General features: G+C 39.8%; 1 protein-coding gene across 1 annotated transcript in view; it reads left to right on the plus strand.

Moving 5' to 3' along the window:
- The first annotated feature begins 292 nt into the window (after positions 1–292).
- The window catches only part of SLC26A9 (solute carrier family 26 member 9), a 66,042-nt gene continuing 48,538 nt past the window's right edge, over positions 293–17,796 (plus strand). The window contains exons 1-7 of the mRNA XM_018557257.1: positions 293–417; positions 5,952–6,091; positions 6,178–6,288; positions 6,377–6,552; positions 7,798–7,962; positions 8,656–8,808; positions 17,637–17,719. Of these exons, the coding sequence (XP_018412759.1) occupies positions 293–417; positions 5,952–6,091; positions 6,178–6,288; positions 6,377–6,552; positions 7,798–7,962; positions 8,656–8,808; positions 17,637–17,719 (953 nt within the window). The remainder of the gene's footprint in view (positions 418–5,951; positions 6,092–6,177; positions 6,289–6,376; positions 6,553–7,797; positions 7,963–8,655; positions 8,809–17,636; positions 17,720–17,796) is intronic.

Raw genomic sequence — 17,796 nt, forward strand, 5'->3', positions numbered from 1 at the left:
AAAAAGCAGAAGCCAAGTTCCTAAAACTTGGTATCCTTTGAGATTAGGAAAAGTCTTTTTTTCTTAAAATAGATCTGCTACTTGCCAATTACCTTTACATCTGTTTATTAACAGTTTTAAAGGTCCAAACATTTAAAAAAATTGTGTGAATGTGAAATTTAGGTTTATAAAAAAATGTGTTTCAGCAATGAGCATTCATTTTGCAAAAGTAAATTTTTGTTAAATTAAATATCTTTTCAATTTTTCATAGCTAACAGAAAATCTTTTTCTTGCAATTGTGTATGCTGTAACCATGAACAAGATCCGTCCTCGATATGCAGTTGACAGGTTAACATACTCGCTAGACATTTTCAATGAGGAATATGAAAAGAAGGATCGCACTTATCCTGTTGGCGGGAAAGCCCGAAAAATATTCAGGTAATGTCTAACTTGAATATGTACAGTATGTTAATGGATTTATGAAGGCTTATTAGGGTGTTCTTCAGATTACACAATCTTCAGGTTCTTCTGACATATCTGAGAAATAAAATGGAGAGATTTCCTCAACTCCCCTATTTTTACAGTAAAGATAACCTTTTCTTTTTTTAATCCTTTATAGTAATAATAAGAATACTAATGCTAGGCAAGAGAGTATCCAAATGTAACAACATATCAGTTTGAGCAGGGACATGCAGTCAGGGGAGGCAGGTGAGGCAGAGCCTCACCTAGTATTATGGAGGAAAAATCAGTCAGCTTCAAGTCTGAGGCTCAAAGCTTGTTCTCCATTCAGAGTGGCTCTCAGCCCAATCCTTAAACACTCCCTGAAGGTGTGGGACGAAGTTCGGTACTCCGGCAACCTGATGTTGCCTCATCTCCCTTTACTACCCTGGCTCAACTCTCCATTATTCCCCCCTGGTGTCAGTGACCCTCATTCGTTCGCTTGGTGGTCTCGCAACGATCTGACCACTGTTCACTCCCTAATCTCGCTCTCGGGCGTGAAGTCGTTCCAGCAGCTCCGTGCCAATAGATCCATCCCCTTTCGGGAATGGTTCCGGTACACCCAAATAAGCCACTTTATTAATTCGCTCCTGAAAAACACCTCAGCTCCATCGAGAATGACCCTATTCGAGCACTGCTGCAACTCAGATCCGCACGCCCCAGGTGTCATTTCTTTGATCTACTCTTCTCTGGTGACCTCCGCATCTACCACCCTTGCCCCCTATCAGCGTCAGTGGCATGAGGTACGAATTTTCCTGAAATTCGTAAATTCGGAAGCATCCGAAATCCGAATTGCAGTTTCCGAATTATATCCGAAATACGAAATTCCGTTAACGAATTTCGGATCCGAATTTCATTGGAACAGGAACTAATATTACCCCTGTAAATGAGGTTGAACAACATGACAAGATTTTTTTTAAAATCCGAAATACGGTTCCGCTGCTGCTGAGGGTTGCATTACAATACAGGAAGGAAATACAAAATTCCGCTGACGTATTTTCGTTCCGTTACGAACATTCGTTATATTGAAGTTAAAAAGCAAAGTACATTTCTATTGGAGTTGATGGTAGTTTTTTTTTTAAATCCGAAATTCGGATACGGAATCCGTTAACGGAATTCATATTTCGTTTTGGTTGACCAATAAGAGGTTTTCTCTTCTGCTGCTGAGAGTTGCATTACAATACAGGCAAGAAATAAGAAACTCCGCTGACGTATTTTCGTTCAGTTACGAACATTCGTTATATTGAAGTTAAAAAGCAAAGTACATTTATATTGGAGTTGATGGTAGTTTTTTTTTAAATCCGAAATCCGAAATTCGGATACGGAATCCGTTAACGGAATTCATATTTCGTTTTGGTTGACCAATAAGAGGTTTTCTCTTCTGCTGCTGAGAGTTGCATTACAATACAGGCAAGAAATAAGAAACTCCGCTGACGTATTTTCGTTCAGTTACGAAAATGTGACGAAACTAACGAAAATTCGTATTTCGTACGAATCCGAATTGAGTTTCGGATATGAAATACGAAATAACGGATATTCCGGAACGAAACGGAACAAATGTTTTGACGGCGCACAAGTCTACTGTGTATTAGTGCCTTCACTCCGCACACTTACCGAAAACGGTGGATCATTTAATAAAGGTGGTCAGACAGCACTCTCTTTCTCTTATTAGCCTCCGCACCGATTCACCGACACTGAAAGGTGGTTTTGTCCAAACAGCTAGTCTTGTTATATGTAATTACATAGCTCAGCAGGAAGACAGAAACATCACATAGTAAAAAAATCCTTTTGACAATTTATTAACACCAGTTAAAAAAACTTGCATAAAACATATGACAAACACCGTACACTATAAATACAGCCCTCCTCAGCTTCTGGTACCATCCAGCGGTCCCTCAGCTTCCCCTCCAGATAAGACAGGCAAGAAAGTTCCCCCCTTCCTGGTATCAGGTGTAACAAGCATACCAAATGTAGCAGCAACGTGTACATGCCCAACCGATGCATTTCGTCATCAGTTGACTTCTTTCAAGGGCGGTGTGCACGCTGACTCTATTCCTTGTTTGTTTTATAATCCCCAATGCAACATTTAAAACAACCACTAGATGCCCTCACTGCCATATATAAAGGTAATATTTAAAATTTCCACTAGATGTCCTCAATCGAAAGATGATGATGATGGATGCCCGCTTCAGGGAGACTTACACAGATCTCCAACCTAATTAACCTTAAAAATACTGGTTCCTGCAGAAAAATCTCATACTCTAATCCATAGATATTCATAAAGGGAGGGAGCTTTATTAAAAGAGGGAAAAAGACTATATAAAATCTATGTCAAAATGTCAAGAAGTGAAAAAGCACTGAATAAATATTATACCTTTTTTTTTACCCCCCTTTACTATTATTCAAAAAGGAATTAATATATAATTCTATATTAAGGCCCTTAGGTTGCACGGTGTCCAGGGTAAATATCCATTTAGTCTCGTTTTGAAATATCATCCTTTTAAGTTTGGAATCTCTGCAGCGTCTAGAAACTCTATCAACACCAAAGAAGACCAACCGCGTCGGATCTTTGTTGTGGAATTGTTTAAAGTGCCTCAACATGCTATGGTGCTCAAATCCTTTCTGTATATATTTGTAATATGTTCCTTTATTCTAATCCTCAGTTTCCTAGTTGTTCTATCCACGTACTGGAGTCCACAAGGGCACTCCAGCATGTAGGTCACATATGTCGTATAACAGGAAAGAAATTCCTTAATCTCAAAATGTTTACCATTTACCCAGGAATGCAAAATTAAAAAAAGCCAATCCCCCGAATAATGTCTTTATCTTTTCTGGGGGATTTATTAAATTATTTACCATTTTATCCCTCAATGCAGGTGCTGTTCCATAGATAACCAGGGTTTCCCTGAGATCAGGGAAAATCCCCCAATGTTTTCTCAAATTCCTTTCCAAATCCTTATATTGAGCTGTAAAAGCAGAGGCAAAGGATCATAACCTTTCTCTTTAAATCTTCTCTCTTAAAACTGAGCCTGTTCCATATATTTTGAATCTAATGTGCAGTTTCTTTTTATCCTAATAAATAGACCATTGTGTATGTTGGTAATCCATTTGGGGTGATGGCAACTCCCCCTCTGGATGTATCAATTTCTATCCATGGGTTTAAAATACATTCTGATACGTATCCTTCCCGCCTCTTTGAAAATAAAGAGGTCCACAAATTGTATTCCTTCTTTGATATTTTTGGGAAATGTAATCCCATATGTGTTAAAATCTATACTGTTAAAGAAAATATTCAAATATACATAGTCTCCTCCCCATACTACCAAAAACAAGAAAACAAAGAATCAATCCTTCACATTGTTTACCAAATACTAATTCCTCCTCCCATTTAGCCATAAACAAATTTGCTGGGAGCGAACTTAGCCTACATAGCAACTCCATTCTGTTGTAAACAGAAGTCACTATTATACCAGAAATAATTTTTAGTTTCTCACTATACCCCAAAGTAAATCAATTCAAACATATGCTTCACCCCCTTTAATAGTACTACAAAACACATTTTGTGTGGGGTTTTAAGAGGCATACTCCATTGCATTTATTTAAAAGGTCTATTATTTGATTAATTCCAAACAGCTCTTAGTAAAAATACAATAGGTAAATAAAAAAACAATTGATAGTATCCCCTTCTATTTCAATTTGCCTCCTGCAGCCACATTTATACTCAGTTGGTATGCTTCTCAGTAGACCAGAGACAACTTATCTAGTGTAAACCGTTAGGGTGTCAAGATAGGCGCGGGTCCTTTCCAACAGAGGAAGGACACATTGACCTATACCTCTCCCCCTAAAGGATTTGCGGTAGGAGCATAGGAATAAAAATGAGGAGAATCCCACTCTGCTTGTATGCTCTATAGGTTGTTGTATAAAATCACCTCCAAACAAGCAAGAGGACCACTGCGGCATCTGATGAAATGTGAAAGGGTGCCTATAGAGGGAGGACCTATGGTAGCAATTGTTTAAAGTTTATATTGAGGTGTATAGAGTTTGCCATGTCACCTTCAACCTGCTCGTTTCGGTTCACCATGTTAATTGCCCAACGGACAGCCTGAATTCCCAAATGGTGTTGGATGCTGGTATACAGCAATACCACATCAATGGTGAAAAACAACAGATCCCCTTTACAGGTGATCTTTAAGTGGATGTTAATAACGTCTTTACTGTCTTTTAGGAAGGCCCTAGTTCCAATCACCATAGGTTGAAGAAAAGTGTTGATATATTAACCTATCAAATACAAAGAAACATTGTGCTATCTCCCCGTTATAGATCCACTCCGCCGAATAATCAGCGGAGGAAATTAGTGTTTAAATATAAAGCTTAAAGTATCCCAGTGACACCAGAATAAGCATGCAATTACCACATCTATATAAAAAAGTGTCTATATTTATTTCCATTTTTTTCATTACAAAATGGCAAAAAAAATCCAGCTTACGGCAAAAATGAGAGAATCTGTTGGTCATTTGTGCAGGAATTCTTTACACTTCCTAATAACACACTACAATCACTAATTTTACAAAAGCATCTGCTACCTTCTCTTTTAATTCAAGCAACATTATCACATTTACCACAGACAACACAACATGCATTCCACAAGTTCACTAACTCTTAATAAAATAATTTCATTATTAGCTGGCTAAAAACAAAATTCAAGACTACACACAGAGCTCAACATTTCGGTATGCATACTTATGTGACTGCAGTAACAACTATCTGAGCACCAGCACAGGCCCTGTTCTCTCCTGATGCTGTCTTCAGCTCATCTATTTCACAATGCAAGAGAACAACAATTACAGCGCCAGGACAGGGCCACTCGTCACCTATCGCGGTCTTCTGCTGATTTCTTCCATTTCTCAAGCAATCAAAGTTTTTAAATCCTTGCCGGGGGTTCGCAAAGCACACACAGTGAGTTTAAGCAACAGACTGTCTGCCCCCTTTTCTATATTTATTTAGTTTAAATGAAACATTCTTCTTCTTTCCTATGTGTACACCACATGAAAACCCACTATACTGCCACCACTGTTTACTAGATGTAAAAACTTTTCGCTCTATAAATTAGAGAATGGCAAGAAATAAAATGAACAAATAAGAAAACAAGTTGAGAAATGTAGTGCCATTGCCACTCTTTTACAAACTACAGTAAATGACAGACTTTTGAGAGTATACATTCACAGTATACTGTATGCAATGCCTTATAAATCACATTAATATTTTTCCTTTAAAATGCATGCATGAGAAATAAAAAATAATCCCTGCTAAGAGCTACCACTGACTTCCGTTTAGCTTGCCTATTTTGTGATTACAACTATGCGTAATCAAAAACTGCTGTAACCAGGTTGTGTGTCTGTAAACAGTTAACTCATACGCATAAAATAACCAATCTTTAACACTATATATTCTCAACCTCTTACTTTTTTTTGTAGCTGTTCTACAGCCAAATTTAAAGCTCTGATACTTGGCCTCTTTCCTATAATCACCTGGGTGCCCAAATATAACATAAAGGAATATGCACTTCCAGATGTGCTTGGTGGCCTAAGTGCTGGCACTATACAGGTACCACAAGGTTAGTAATACATGTATTGCACATTGAGACAGTCAATGACTTTGGAAAAAAAGATGTTGCCATTTTTTTCTTTCTTTTTGATATAGGTATGGCTTTTGCTCTTCTTGCAAACCTTCCACCGGTAAATGGCCTGTACTCTTCCTTTTTTCCGCTTGTGACGTATTTCTTCTTGGGAGGAATTCCACAGATGGTACCAGGTATGATATTGCTGACATGTATGAAATTTGAGTTACTTATGTAAACTTATTATATTATTAATTTCTCTGGAAATTCTTGTTTTTAAAGGTACCTTTGCGGTCATTAGCATCATCGTGGGAAATGTGTGCATGCAGCTGGCTCCAGAATCTAATTTTCAGATGTTAAATGAAACTACAAATATAACTGTTACGGACACAGAGAAAATGAATGCAGCCCGGATGCAAGTTTCAGCCACACTGGCATGCTTAACAGCTGTTATACAGGTAAGTGTGGTAGTAAACTCTGCTTCTGGAAGCTGCACTATTGACTGGAAACCCCTCAATGTTGATGGAGGAGGATTCCGCAGACATTACAGCTGGCTACAACTGTATCCAACATTTCTGTAATGTTTCACATCTCACCGGATCCCAAGCACAAGTGAAAGTCCAGAATTGCCCCGTCAAAATTAATCAATTTTCACAAATCACACCTGCCAAACATTTTTTCATTCTGTACCACTCCCTGATCAATTGGTTGGCTCAAACTTGTCATGTTAGGTGGCAGATAACATACAAAAATTAACAAGCTCTTCTGCAGGAGAATGTGCACGACAGTTATCCAGGAGCAACAGAACTTTACTATTCTCTGGTATTCCTTCCTTTCGTAAATTGTCTTTATCAATGGGGACAAATAAATAATGAGACCACTTGGTAAAACCTTCTGTGTCCATCCAATTGTTTCTCTGCACATGATAATCTACAGGAAGGTTAGTTATGCCATTAAAGTATGGATGCACGGATTTTCTCCAGACCGAGTACGACTAATGATTCTTTTCCTCAAGTACTTGCCTATACCAATTACCTTTTTTTAGTGTCATGTGTCAGTTTTTCTAAAACAATATAGACTAATGATTTTAGGACAGTGGTGGAGTGCCAGGGCCCAGTCAGAGCTGCAACCACTGCGACATTGCTAGTTCTGCCACTGACACCAGGCTATAGAGGGACTTCAAATCCCAGCAATACATTATACAGCAATACAGACTACCACCAGCTATAGAGGACTACAAATCACAACAACAATACATAAAGAACATAGAAAGGCAGGAAAAGTGAACAATCTAGGCAAAAATAGCTGATTTGGAAACATTCTCCAATTCAGCTCACTTTCCAGTTCCGCTATGTTTTCCTAGATTGTTCACTTCTCCCACCTACTCCACACTCTTCACCTTTTGTGAATAACCCTGTTAGTCTTTAAACACAGGGAGGACACACAAGACAACGTATCCCACCACTGCAATCTATAGCAAAAATTAGCACAGTTTAGCACATACATCTCTAACATATCCCTATATAGCCTCCAACCGCTCCAACAAACACTGAAAACATGGCTACTGTGGCTTTACTCACTGGCTTCTTGTACACCAGTAGCATGATATTCTGCAAAATTTCTCAGGCTTAGGTGGTTCAACTTTTTAGTTTAAAGAATATACTACCTTTTCAGTAACTATTTATTGGCTTCCTTTATTTCAGATTGCTCTGGGCTTTGTACAGTTTGGATTTGTTGCTATATATCTCTCTGAATCCTTTGTCCGTGGTTTTATGACAGCTGCTGGCTTGCAGATCCTTCTCTCTGTGCTCAAATATATATTTGGAGTCACCGTTCCACCATACAGTGGCCCTCTGGCCATTATATATGTAAGTCAGCCTTTAACTTTCTTGCCCAGGGGTCAATAAAGAGTAGATACCTAGGCCAATTTTACCAACATCAGTATGATTTAGTTAACTTAATAACGTTGACTAATATGAGTATTTCCTTTATTTTGTAAGGGCATATAAGGCTTTTAATTGGTACATTGTTTTTTTTACAAAACTGCTTTGATTTTAATATAGGCTTATAAGTGAATACAAATGTAAAAAAATAAAAATAAATAAAATGTTTTCATTCATTATAATTCATTTTTTAATATTTATATTACTACTGTTATATCTGGCAGTTACAATGTTAAACAAAGACACATTGCCATCTTCAGACCTATTTTTTTAAGGAAGCCCTTAGCCTGCATGTGATCCCTATATCATTGATGACACAGCGATCACATGATGATCAGGAACCATTCCAATCCCAATTGTTATTGAGGTTAAAAGATGTCAGTGACAGCTGGGTTAGACAGTTTGTAGCAGCACACAGTGTTGGATACAAACGGTCTTAAGGGGAACATAGATTAACCTTGCCTCAGTAGGAGACTTCGGGCAAGGGAGAGTTAATGTACAGCGGTAGTGCTGCGCAAACTGATGGGGCTATATAAATATGTATAATAATAAATAGAAAAAAATATATTTGCATAACAATTCAGATTTTTTTTTACCCGTGTTTCTTTCTTCTTGCAGACATTTATAGATATCTGTAAAAAATTGTCACAAACCAATGTGGCATCTTTAGTGTTTGCTTTGGTCAGCATAGTGCTGCTAATCATTGTGAAGGAACTGAATCTCAAATATATGCATAAGATCCGATTTCCCATCCCCATGGAGATTATCATCGTAAGTGTCGCCAAGAAGGTACAAATAAGGTGGATATTTATAAAGCAGTGAGTGTGACAGTCATTCATTGAGGAAGAAGAGTTACCAGCACACCATCTTCTTCATGAATTAAAACACCTTTATTGACATCCAATGTATGTAAAGCTGCACTCAACAGCCAGGATTGCGATGTGGTTTATTCTACAATGGGTTAATCTATAAAAAAAAAGGTTTATTCTACAATGATTTAATCTATAATGTTACAAGCATGACCTTTATTGACATCTTGAAATAAACATATCACAGGAAAAGTTGTGACGCTTTGGGGCACAGCAGGGACCCCTTCATCAGGCTATGTCATACAGTGTAAAAGAAAACCACATTTAAATACACCAGTGAAGACCAAGGAACCAATTACAAAATTAAACAAATATTGAAAATAAGTCTCCGAACCCCTTCTGACATCATGATAGCATCACGTTTCTGCCATTTACAATAAAAATAATCTCTATGTAAGATCTGCAAGGAAATCTCTAAATATGGCTGCTAAGGAATATCACTCATGTGTCAAATGAACATATCTGGTAACCTGCTCACCTCTGAAGCAAAAGGGTCTGCTGTGTGGAGCAACGTAACATTTGTCCTAGTCCTTGTTGTCAAGGGGATCAGGATGCTACATGGATCGCTACTGGGTCAGATTAGCAAAGTGTGTACATCCCAACGGGCGTTGACGCACCTCACTCATGTGCCTCTAATTGGCTGCCTGTCTGCTATGAAGTACCACCATCAATGTCTGCATAATGAGGCAGGTCCATCATATGTGCCAGTGCCTGTGTAGTAAAGCCAAAGTTCACACATGCACAGTAGAGAAGGCACGTAATGCTAGCCAGGTGCAAAGCCTTCATGATGGAGAGACAGGGGTGTGTCATTGGGCTTTGAAAATAGCAGTGACTATCTGCCACTGTAATTGAGTGTCTGGCATGACTCATCATTAATCCAAAGGTTACAATACACATATGTAAAAATTGTGTATATACATTTGTGAACAATAGAGTGTCAAACATTATTTAGGGTCAGCTAGAGCCGAAGCTTGTGCAACACAAATAGAACCTACAACATACAGTCAGCCAAAAGTAGAAGATCTATATATCCAAAATAATATATCATGTAAGTTTAAGTAACCCATAACTACTCACAACTGCCCAAAACTGAACTATATATTCCAGCGGAGGTCTTACTTATACTTGGTACAGGGGCAGGATTCTGTCTCTCTCTCTGGAGTCTATACCCTTTTTAATACAAGAAACCCATGTGTGCTTTTGCTGAACTTCACCAGAGCACACATTTGTGTGTATTGTGATTAGTTATGGGCTATTTATACTTACCTGGTATTTTATTTTAGCTATATGGATCTTCTACTTACCACCCCTGACGCCTGCAAAATAAGGCATCGGGGGTGGTACTTCATAGCAGACAGGCAGCCAGTGGGCGGCACATGAGTGAGGTGTGCCTCTACCCGTTTGCAATGTACACACTTTGCTAATTTGACCCAGTATAGATCCGCATGGTGTCCCGGTCATGATGGTAATGATGATCGGGACAGATGTTACATTTCCCCACACAGCAGACCCCTGTCCTGCTTGCAAGGTGAGCAGGTTACCAGATATTTTTATTTGACATATAAGTGACAGTCCTTAGCAGCCAATTTAGAGATTTCTGTGCAGATATTACATAGAGATTATTTTTATTGTGAATGACACAAATATGATGCCATTATGATGTCAGAGGCTTAATTTTTAATATTTGTGTATTTTGTTATTGGTTCTTTGGTCTTTAATGGTGTATTTAACTTGTTAAATCTTAAAGTGACAGTAAACTTAGGATTTAAACCTTAAAAATACATTCAAGTACCTTAACGATTAACAAAAATTTAGCTTATTTGTGTATCACTCTGTAGCTGTAGATCCTCAAATCATCTCTGAATTGGTGCTGGCACTGTTCTTCCTTCTGAAGGGTGGCAACTTTTGTTCCCCATGGCCCCTGTGTGTTGTAAAGTAGCCACCCCTACAAGCTTGCTCCTATGATGGACTACAATCTCAATACAAAATACCTAATTAAACATGAGATTGTAGTCTATCACAGGAGCGAGCGAATTCCATGAGGAACAAAAGTAGCCACCCTCCAGAAGGAAGGACAGTGTCAGCATGAATTCAGAGTTGATGTGATGATCTATGAAGGGGACCCTGCATGGCACCAAAATGTCGCAACTTTTCCTGTGAAATAATTATTTCAAGACATCAATAAAAGGCATTTTTATTCATGAAGAAGACAGTGTGCTGCTCACTCTTCTTTCAATGTTGTTTCTGGCGGCACCAACTGCCAGTCATTTCAGCACGCCCTCAAGAATCAAAGAAAATATACTGTCAGGTGTGCAATGGGCCACCTCCACTACTCAGTCATTCAGTTAGGCGAGTTTATCAAAACTAGAGCATACGTAATCTGGAGCATTTGCCCATGGTAACCAATCAGCTTTTCTCTTCAGTTTAACTTTGAAAGTGAAAGCTAGAAGCCGAATGGTTGCCATGGGTAACTGCTCCATTTTCTGTCCCCTTCAGTTTTGATTAATTCCCTGCATTGTTTTTATAAAACACAATCACTGGGAAGGTTCACCTACACATTCACTGGATCAAGCAACAGTAACTGACAATCATAAACATCTGTTCAGTTGAAAAAAGTACTTACTGTACTTTTCAACATTACTATTTAAATCTTTACTTTGCACATTCACCATGGTAAATCTTAATTTTAAAATGATTTTAAAGTTTCAGAATTACAGAATCCAAAATCCACCTTGGGAAACTGTAGTTATGTCATCCTTGTATCCTTAATATTACTTGTAATAGTAGTAAAAACAGATACAATACAAAACCATAATTTTAGGGGCTTTTTGGTTAAACACATATACGCATAACCATGAAAATGGTTTATAACAACTATTTTTTTTAATCTCTTGATCATACATTACAGTACACAGGCAATTCATAGACAACTGGGTAATATGCTGGTGTCTATAGCTTGGATATATGTTTATTTTTCTCACCTGAGAGAATGTTTAGTCTTACCTTACAATGTCTAAAATCACATTTCTTTGACTGCACATGGCCACCTGGGCATAGGTCCAGTTTCTGGATAGGCGCCCCATGGCAGGAGCTTCAGGGGCCGTACCCAAATCCTGCATGGACAACGACCGAAGATGCAGGGCCGGCCTGTAATGTTGCTTTAAGCACTGGATCCTGTGTGGGTGTCCACCATGACTTGCACGGTCCGAGTATGGCCCCTGAAGCCCCCTCTGTGGCACACCTATCTGGAAAATGCACCTTAGTTAAGGTGGCTGTGTGCAATTGAAGAAATTTGATTTTAGACAGTGTAAGGTAAGACAAAATACATTCTCACAGGAGAGAAAGAAGCATGTCCATACCCTAAGAACACTGGCAAAAAACTGAGGATTTCCTGAAGTGGGAGGGGTTATATGAGGTCACAGCTCTTGGCAGTTTCCATTTGCCTGATGATAGCAGAGAGGGCTTTGTGGCCACTATATATGTGTTATGGGTTGTTGTCCACCTTGAGGCCTTGTGTGCATGGGCCGTCTGCGTTGAGTGCAGATGGCGTTATCTGGAAAGTATAAATGTGTTTAGGTGCATTTACCTGCATAAAACCAGGCTGAACAGTCCCCGGGATGCAGAAAATTCTTGTTTGTGTAAACTGAGCCAGGCTGAATGCACTCTTTGCATTCAGACATGAAAAAGCATTGCATGCTTCTAGGTGCATTTGGATGTAAGCTTAACCCCCCTCTAGAGTCAGTTTCAGATGCAGTTTGCTATGGCATTTACACCAAATGACGTGGAGGAAGGGGGCATTGATGTGGAAGTACGTACCTCAACTGGTTTAGGGAATTATAGACCGGTCAGCTTAACATCCATAGTATGCAAGTTATTTGAGGGTATGATAAAGGACCGTATCCAAGAATATGCTTATGGTCATGATATCATAAGTGACAATTAACATGGCTTCAGGAAAGACTGTTGTGTCAAACTAACCTATTGGGGTTCTGAGGAGGTTAGTGGCATCCTAGATGGAGGAAGGAAAGCCAGTGGACCTTGATTTTGCAAAAGCATTTGATACGGTATCTCATATATGTTTAATTTACACGTTTCAATCTTTGGGCATTAATGAAATGGTGTGTATTTGCCTAGAGAACTGGCTAAGTGACCGTGTCCAGAGAGTATCGATAAATTACTCTTTTTCCGAATGATCCTTGGTTGGAAGTGGGATGCCCCAGGATTCCGTCATGGGGCCATTGCTATTCAAACTTTATATCAACGATATTGGGATTGGGATTGATAGCAATATTTCAGTCTTTGCTGATTAATACCAAAGTTTGTAGGGTAATAAACTCGACAGAAGACATAGAAGAAATTTTACAGGAAGACCTGGATAAAATAGGGGGTGGGCATCGGCATAACTGATGAGGTTTAATATTGAGAAGTGTAATGTTATACATTTTGGAGTTAAAAATACATATGCAAACTACTTATTACTGGGCATCCCACTCTGGGAATCAGAGGTGGAAAAGGGATTTGGCAGTCCTACTGCAAAAGAGCCCTAGTAATAACATGCAATGCAAGGCACCAGTAAATAAGGCAAGCAGGGTACTATCATGCATAAAATGGGGATGTACTCTAAAGACAAATCCATAATTCTCCCCTATACAAAACACTAGTTCAGCCACATCTTTTACTTCCCTCCAAAAAAAAAGTTTGAGGCAGGAATACCCCTTGGAGGAGTATTCCTCAAGAAGTGGGTTGTGCTGGAGGTAAATGCTGTAATCTATTGCCTTAACAAATCTCTCTCTGTTTTAGTGGAGGATGTCCTTGCCTTTAAAGACCCAGTGGATTAGCACTTAGGAAGCCTGTTGAAGGCTCCCTTTGTTCTGCTTGGGCCTACACCGCAGCCAGTGGTGACTTTGATGAGGGTATGTCAAACTCTAGCAATCTGGACAAAGCAGAAGGTGCTGGATCCTAGTTCCATTCTGACAGGTTCTAATCTTTTGGGGTGTCTTGAGTAATTACCAAGAGAGTTACGCTGTTCCGTGGATGGTTTGGCTAACACCCTACTTAAGCTCTCAAGGCTAGAACCTAGTTGGCAGAACCAGCATGCAAGAGACACTAGGAGAGCATTCCATTCACAGGAGAGCATCGATTAGGGAGTGCTTGGATGCTTTCATTAAGAAGGTCACAGGTGGAAGAAGTACGCAGCAAGTTGAAAGCCAAGGCTCCAAAAAGGTAGTTCTGGATAAGGACCAGCTAGGAAGAGTTCCTTTGTCCCTCTCAGGCCTCCACCTCCAGGTCTAAGATGGCCCCACAGCTCTGGTCCCTCCAAGGTTGTGAAATCTGGTACCGAGCCCTCCTCTCCATGAGGGAGAACCTCCATTTGTAGAAGTGGGGGCATCTTTGTTCCCCTTTGCAGTCATCTGGGACTGTGAAATCCAGGGCATGTGGGATCAGAGGGTTCTCCTCCAATCTTCTGCAGGTACGGAAGTTCTGTACAGAATCGGCTCACTTCATTATTGCCTCCCTCCTGCAGTGAGATTTCTTTGCATCAGTGGGCATTAAGGATACCTACTTGCATGTGCCGATTGTCTCTTTTCATCAGTGCTGTCTATGTTATGCTTGGGAAACAATAACTTTCAGGCTCTACCCTTTGGCCTGTCCACGGCTTACCCCCCTCCATTTTTGAGGTTTTCACATTGTGGATTATCTGTTTTACCTTCTCCTGAAGGTTTAGTCCGAACAGACCCTAAAGAAGGATGTCCACAGGACTATTCAAACATTTTAACTGTGTGACTGGGTCCTAAACCTCTGGAAGTTATTGCTGGAACAGATCCATTTGTTAGCCTTAGTTCCTAAGGTTCCAGGGCAGGATATTTCTTCCCCAGAAAACTTTGCTGACTCTGCAGTCCCAGGTATGGACCCTTCAGTCCAATGATCAACCTTTCTTAGGATGTGCGATAAGGGTTTTGAGACTGATGATTGCCTTCTTTGAGGTGGTTTCCTACACTCAGTCCCAATCAAGACTACTACAACTGAGCATTCTGACAAGCAGACTCCTTCTCTAGACCTCCCCATCCATTTGTCAGCTGAGGCAAGGATGTCATTACCATGGTGGATTTCTGATCCGGCAAGGGATCTGGGAATTTCTTCTCAGGATTTTAACGGTCTAAGTCCCCTACTCACTGAGGTAATTCAGGCAGTTGAACAATGTTTGGGAGTTTAAAGCAAACTTTCCTTTCCCTTCATCGGTTGGGTCAATTGCAGGGCCTACTGGTTAGTGTTCAGTCCGACAATGCCATGGGTGTGGCATGCATCAACCACTAAGGTGGAACCAGAAGCCATGCTGTAGAGCAGGAAGCAGATCTGATTCTGTCTTGGGTAGACCCTCACGTTCCAGCCTTAAGTATGGGGCACATTCCAAGACTGCACAATTGGCAGGCAGATTTCCTCAGTCAACAGAGCTTAGCCTCGAAGGATTGGTCTATTCCCCATAGTATTTTAGGAGATCTGCTGATATTGTGGGATGCCACATATAGACCTCTTGATGTCCAGACTAAACATAAACCTGGACAGGTTTGCATCCTGCATCCAAGCACATTCATAGGTACATAGTTAGTCAGGTTGAAAAAAGACACATGTCCATCGAGTTCAATCTATAGAGATATGAAAAAAAAAAAGAAGAAAAGCCTAAACAGAACACTGTGCCCACAATTACCCACTGTTGATCCAGAGGAAGGCAAAAAAACCCTATAAAACATGGTTCAATTTGCTTCAACAGGGGAAAATATTCCTTCCTGATCCCATAAGGCAATAGGATATTCCCTGGATCAACAATCTCTGGTGCTTAATTTACCTATAAGAACTCAATATCCAGTAATATTCTGTGCATTAGGAATACTTCCAGATTTTTTTTTTTTTAAACGGTTAACTGAGCTCGCTAGAACTAGCTCTCGGGTAGAGTCTGTTCAACATTTTTACAGCTCTAACTGTGAAGAATCCTTTCCATATGCAAAGGTAGAATCTATTTTCCTCCAATGAATGCTCTGGGATCAGTTCTTCCTGCTTTATGCCTTCTGTCTGAAGATTCTTCCTCATCTGCTCTGCAGGATCGAGTTGGAAGACTTTCTTAGTGATCCTTGTCGCTCCAAACTGGCCCAGAAGAGGGTGGTAGGTGGACATCCTCGGGATGCTCGCAGAATCTCCATGGCCACTTTCAGACTGACTTGTTTCTCAAGATCAGTCGCTGGCTTCATGGCTTGGCTGCTGGAAGCCCAGGTCCTGAGGAATAGAGGTCTGATGAACTCTGTTACCCCAACCCTTTTACAGATCAGGAAGTGTACCATTGTGCTGGGAAGGCTTGTCAGCCTGATGTGAACAGCTGCAGTTTCATACTCAGACTTACTCTGTGGGTTGAATGTTAGCCTTTCTCCAATCTGGACTGGAGAAATAGTTAGCCCTGAGTACGCTCAAGGGATAGATATTAATATTAACCATCCTATTTCTATTACATGGTCAAGACTTATGTTCAAGGGGTCACTTATGTGGCTCCTCCTAGATACACTCCAGTGTTGCTGTCAGACATTAAACTTACATGTAAGGCTGTTTTCATTATTGCCATCACCCCTGCTAGGAGAGTTTTGGGGTTCGCTGCTCTTTCATGCAAGCCTTTGTTTCTTGTTCTTCACAAGGATACAGCCGTTTTTAGACCAAAGGATTGCTTTCTGCCTAAAATAGTGTCCTCTTCTATCTGAACAAGGATATTTCCTTCATTTTTCCTACTCTGATACATCCCAGGAAGGTGGCTTTAGATGTGGTTAGGGCTGTCTGAGTATCTTTCCATTACAGCTTTCTTCCAACACTGGCATTATCTTTGTCCTACCTAAAAGGACCTTACATGGAACTCCTTGCATCTCATTCCGCCTTTTTTAGGTGGATTAGACAGGTCAACGTACTTGCTTTCTTTGTCAAGGGTAAGAGTTTGCATTGTCCCTGTAATGATTCACTTTACTAGATATGTCAGTACCACTTGGGCTTTTAGGCATCAGGCATCTGCATTACAAATTTGTAAGGGCACCACCAGGTCTTCTGTTCATACATTCTACCAGGCAGATATTTCTGCCTCTGCTGATGTGAGTTTTGCCCACAAGATGCTACAGGCTGCTGTCAGGGTTAGGGTTTTCCCTTGTTTTTTTTCTGTTATAGGCCTCTTGGCAGTTGTTTTTCTGTGTGCCCAGCTCTCAGGGCATTGCTTGTGGATGTCCCAATCATCTATGAGTTGCCTGTGTTCTGTACTGTATGATCAAGAAAGCAGAATTTTTTGAAGTGATTATTAACCTTGGTGGTTTTAGCATGCAGATATGGCAAGGTAATCTCTTTTATGATTTACCCAATGTGATCTATCTATACAGATGATGAAAATGCCCACATGTGAAAACACATAACAGAAGTTTTGTGAACTAAACCCTATTTCCAAAGATCACCATTATGCTAACAATTCTATACATTAAACAATCACTGCAGTATTTTTGGCTTTGAGCATTTACTCATATCATCTTCATTGCATTTTAAATATATTTATTGTTGCCTGTGAACATACACTGTCAAAAAATCCATCATGGTGAATGTGACTGGTTTCCCAGAATTTTATAAATATGCTATGCCATTCATTCAGTAAAGCATGTATTTCATTTTTAAATGTTCTTTTAGTGTCTTAAAATAGAAATATCTATATATTTATAGGTGATTATTTCAACAGCCATCTCCGGTAGTTTCAACCTTCCTGAAAAGTATCACATGGATATTGTGGGACAGATCCCTTTAGGGTATGTAATTAAACTCTATATTGGTAAAGCAATACAAATGAATCAGGCATACATGTATACTTCCCATCCTCCTCACT

Source organism: Nanorana parkeri, unplaced genomic scaffold (assembly GCF_000935625.1).
Source record: "Nanorana parkeri isolate BGI_ZX_2015 unplaced genomic scaffold, ASM93562v1 scaffold276, whole genome shotgun sequence".
NCBI classification, from domain to species: domain Eukaryota; kingdom Metazoa; phylum Chordata; class Amphibia; order Anura; family Dicroglossidae; genus Nanorana; species Nanorana parkeri.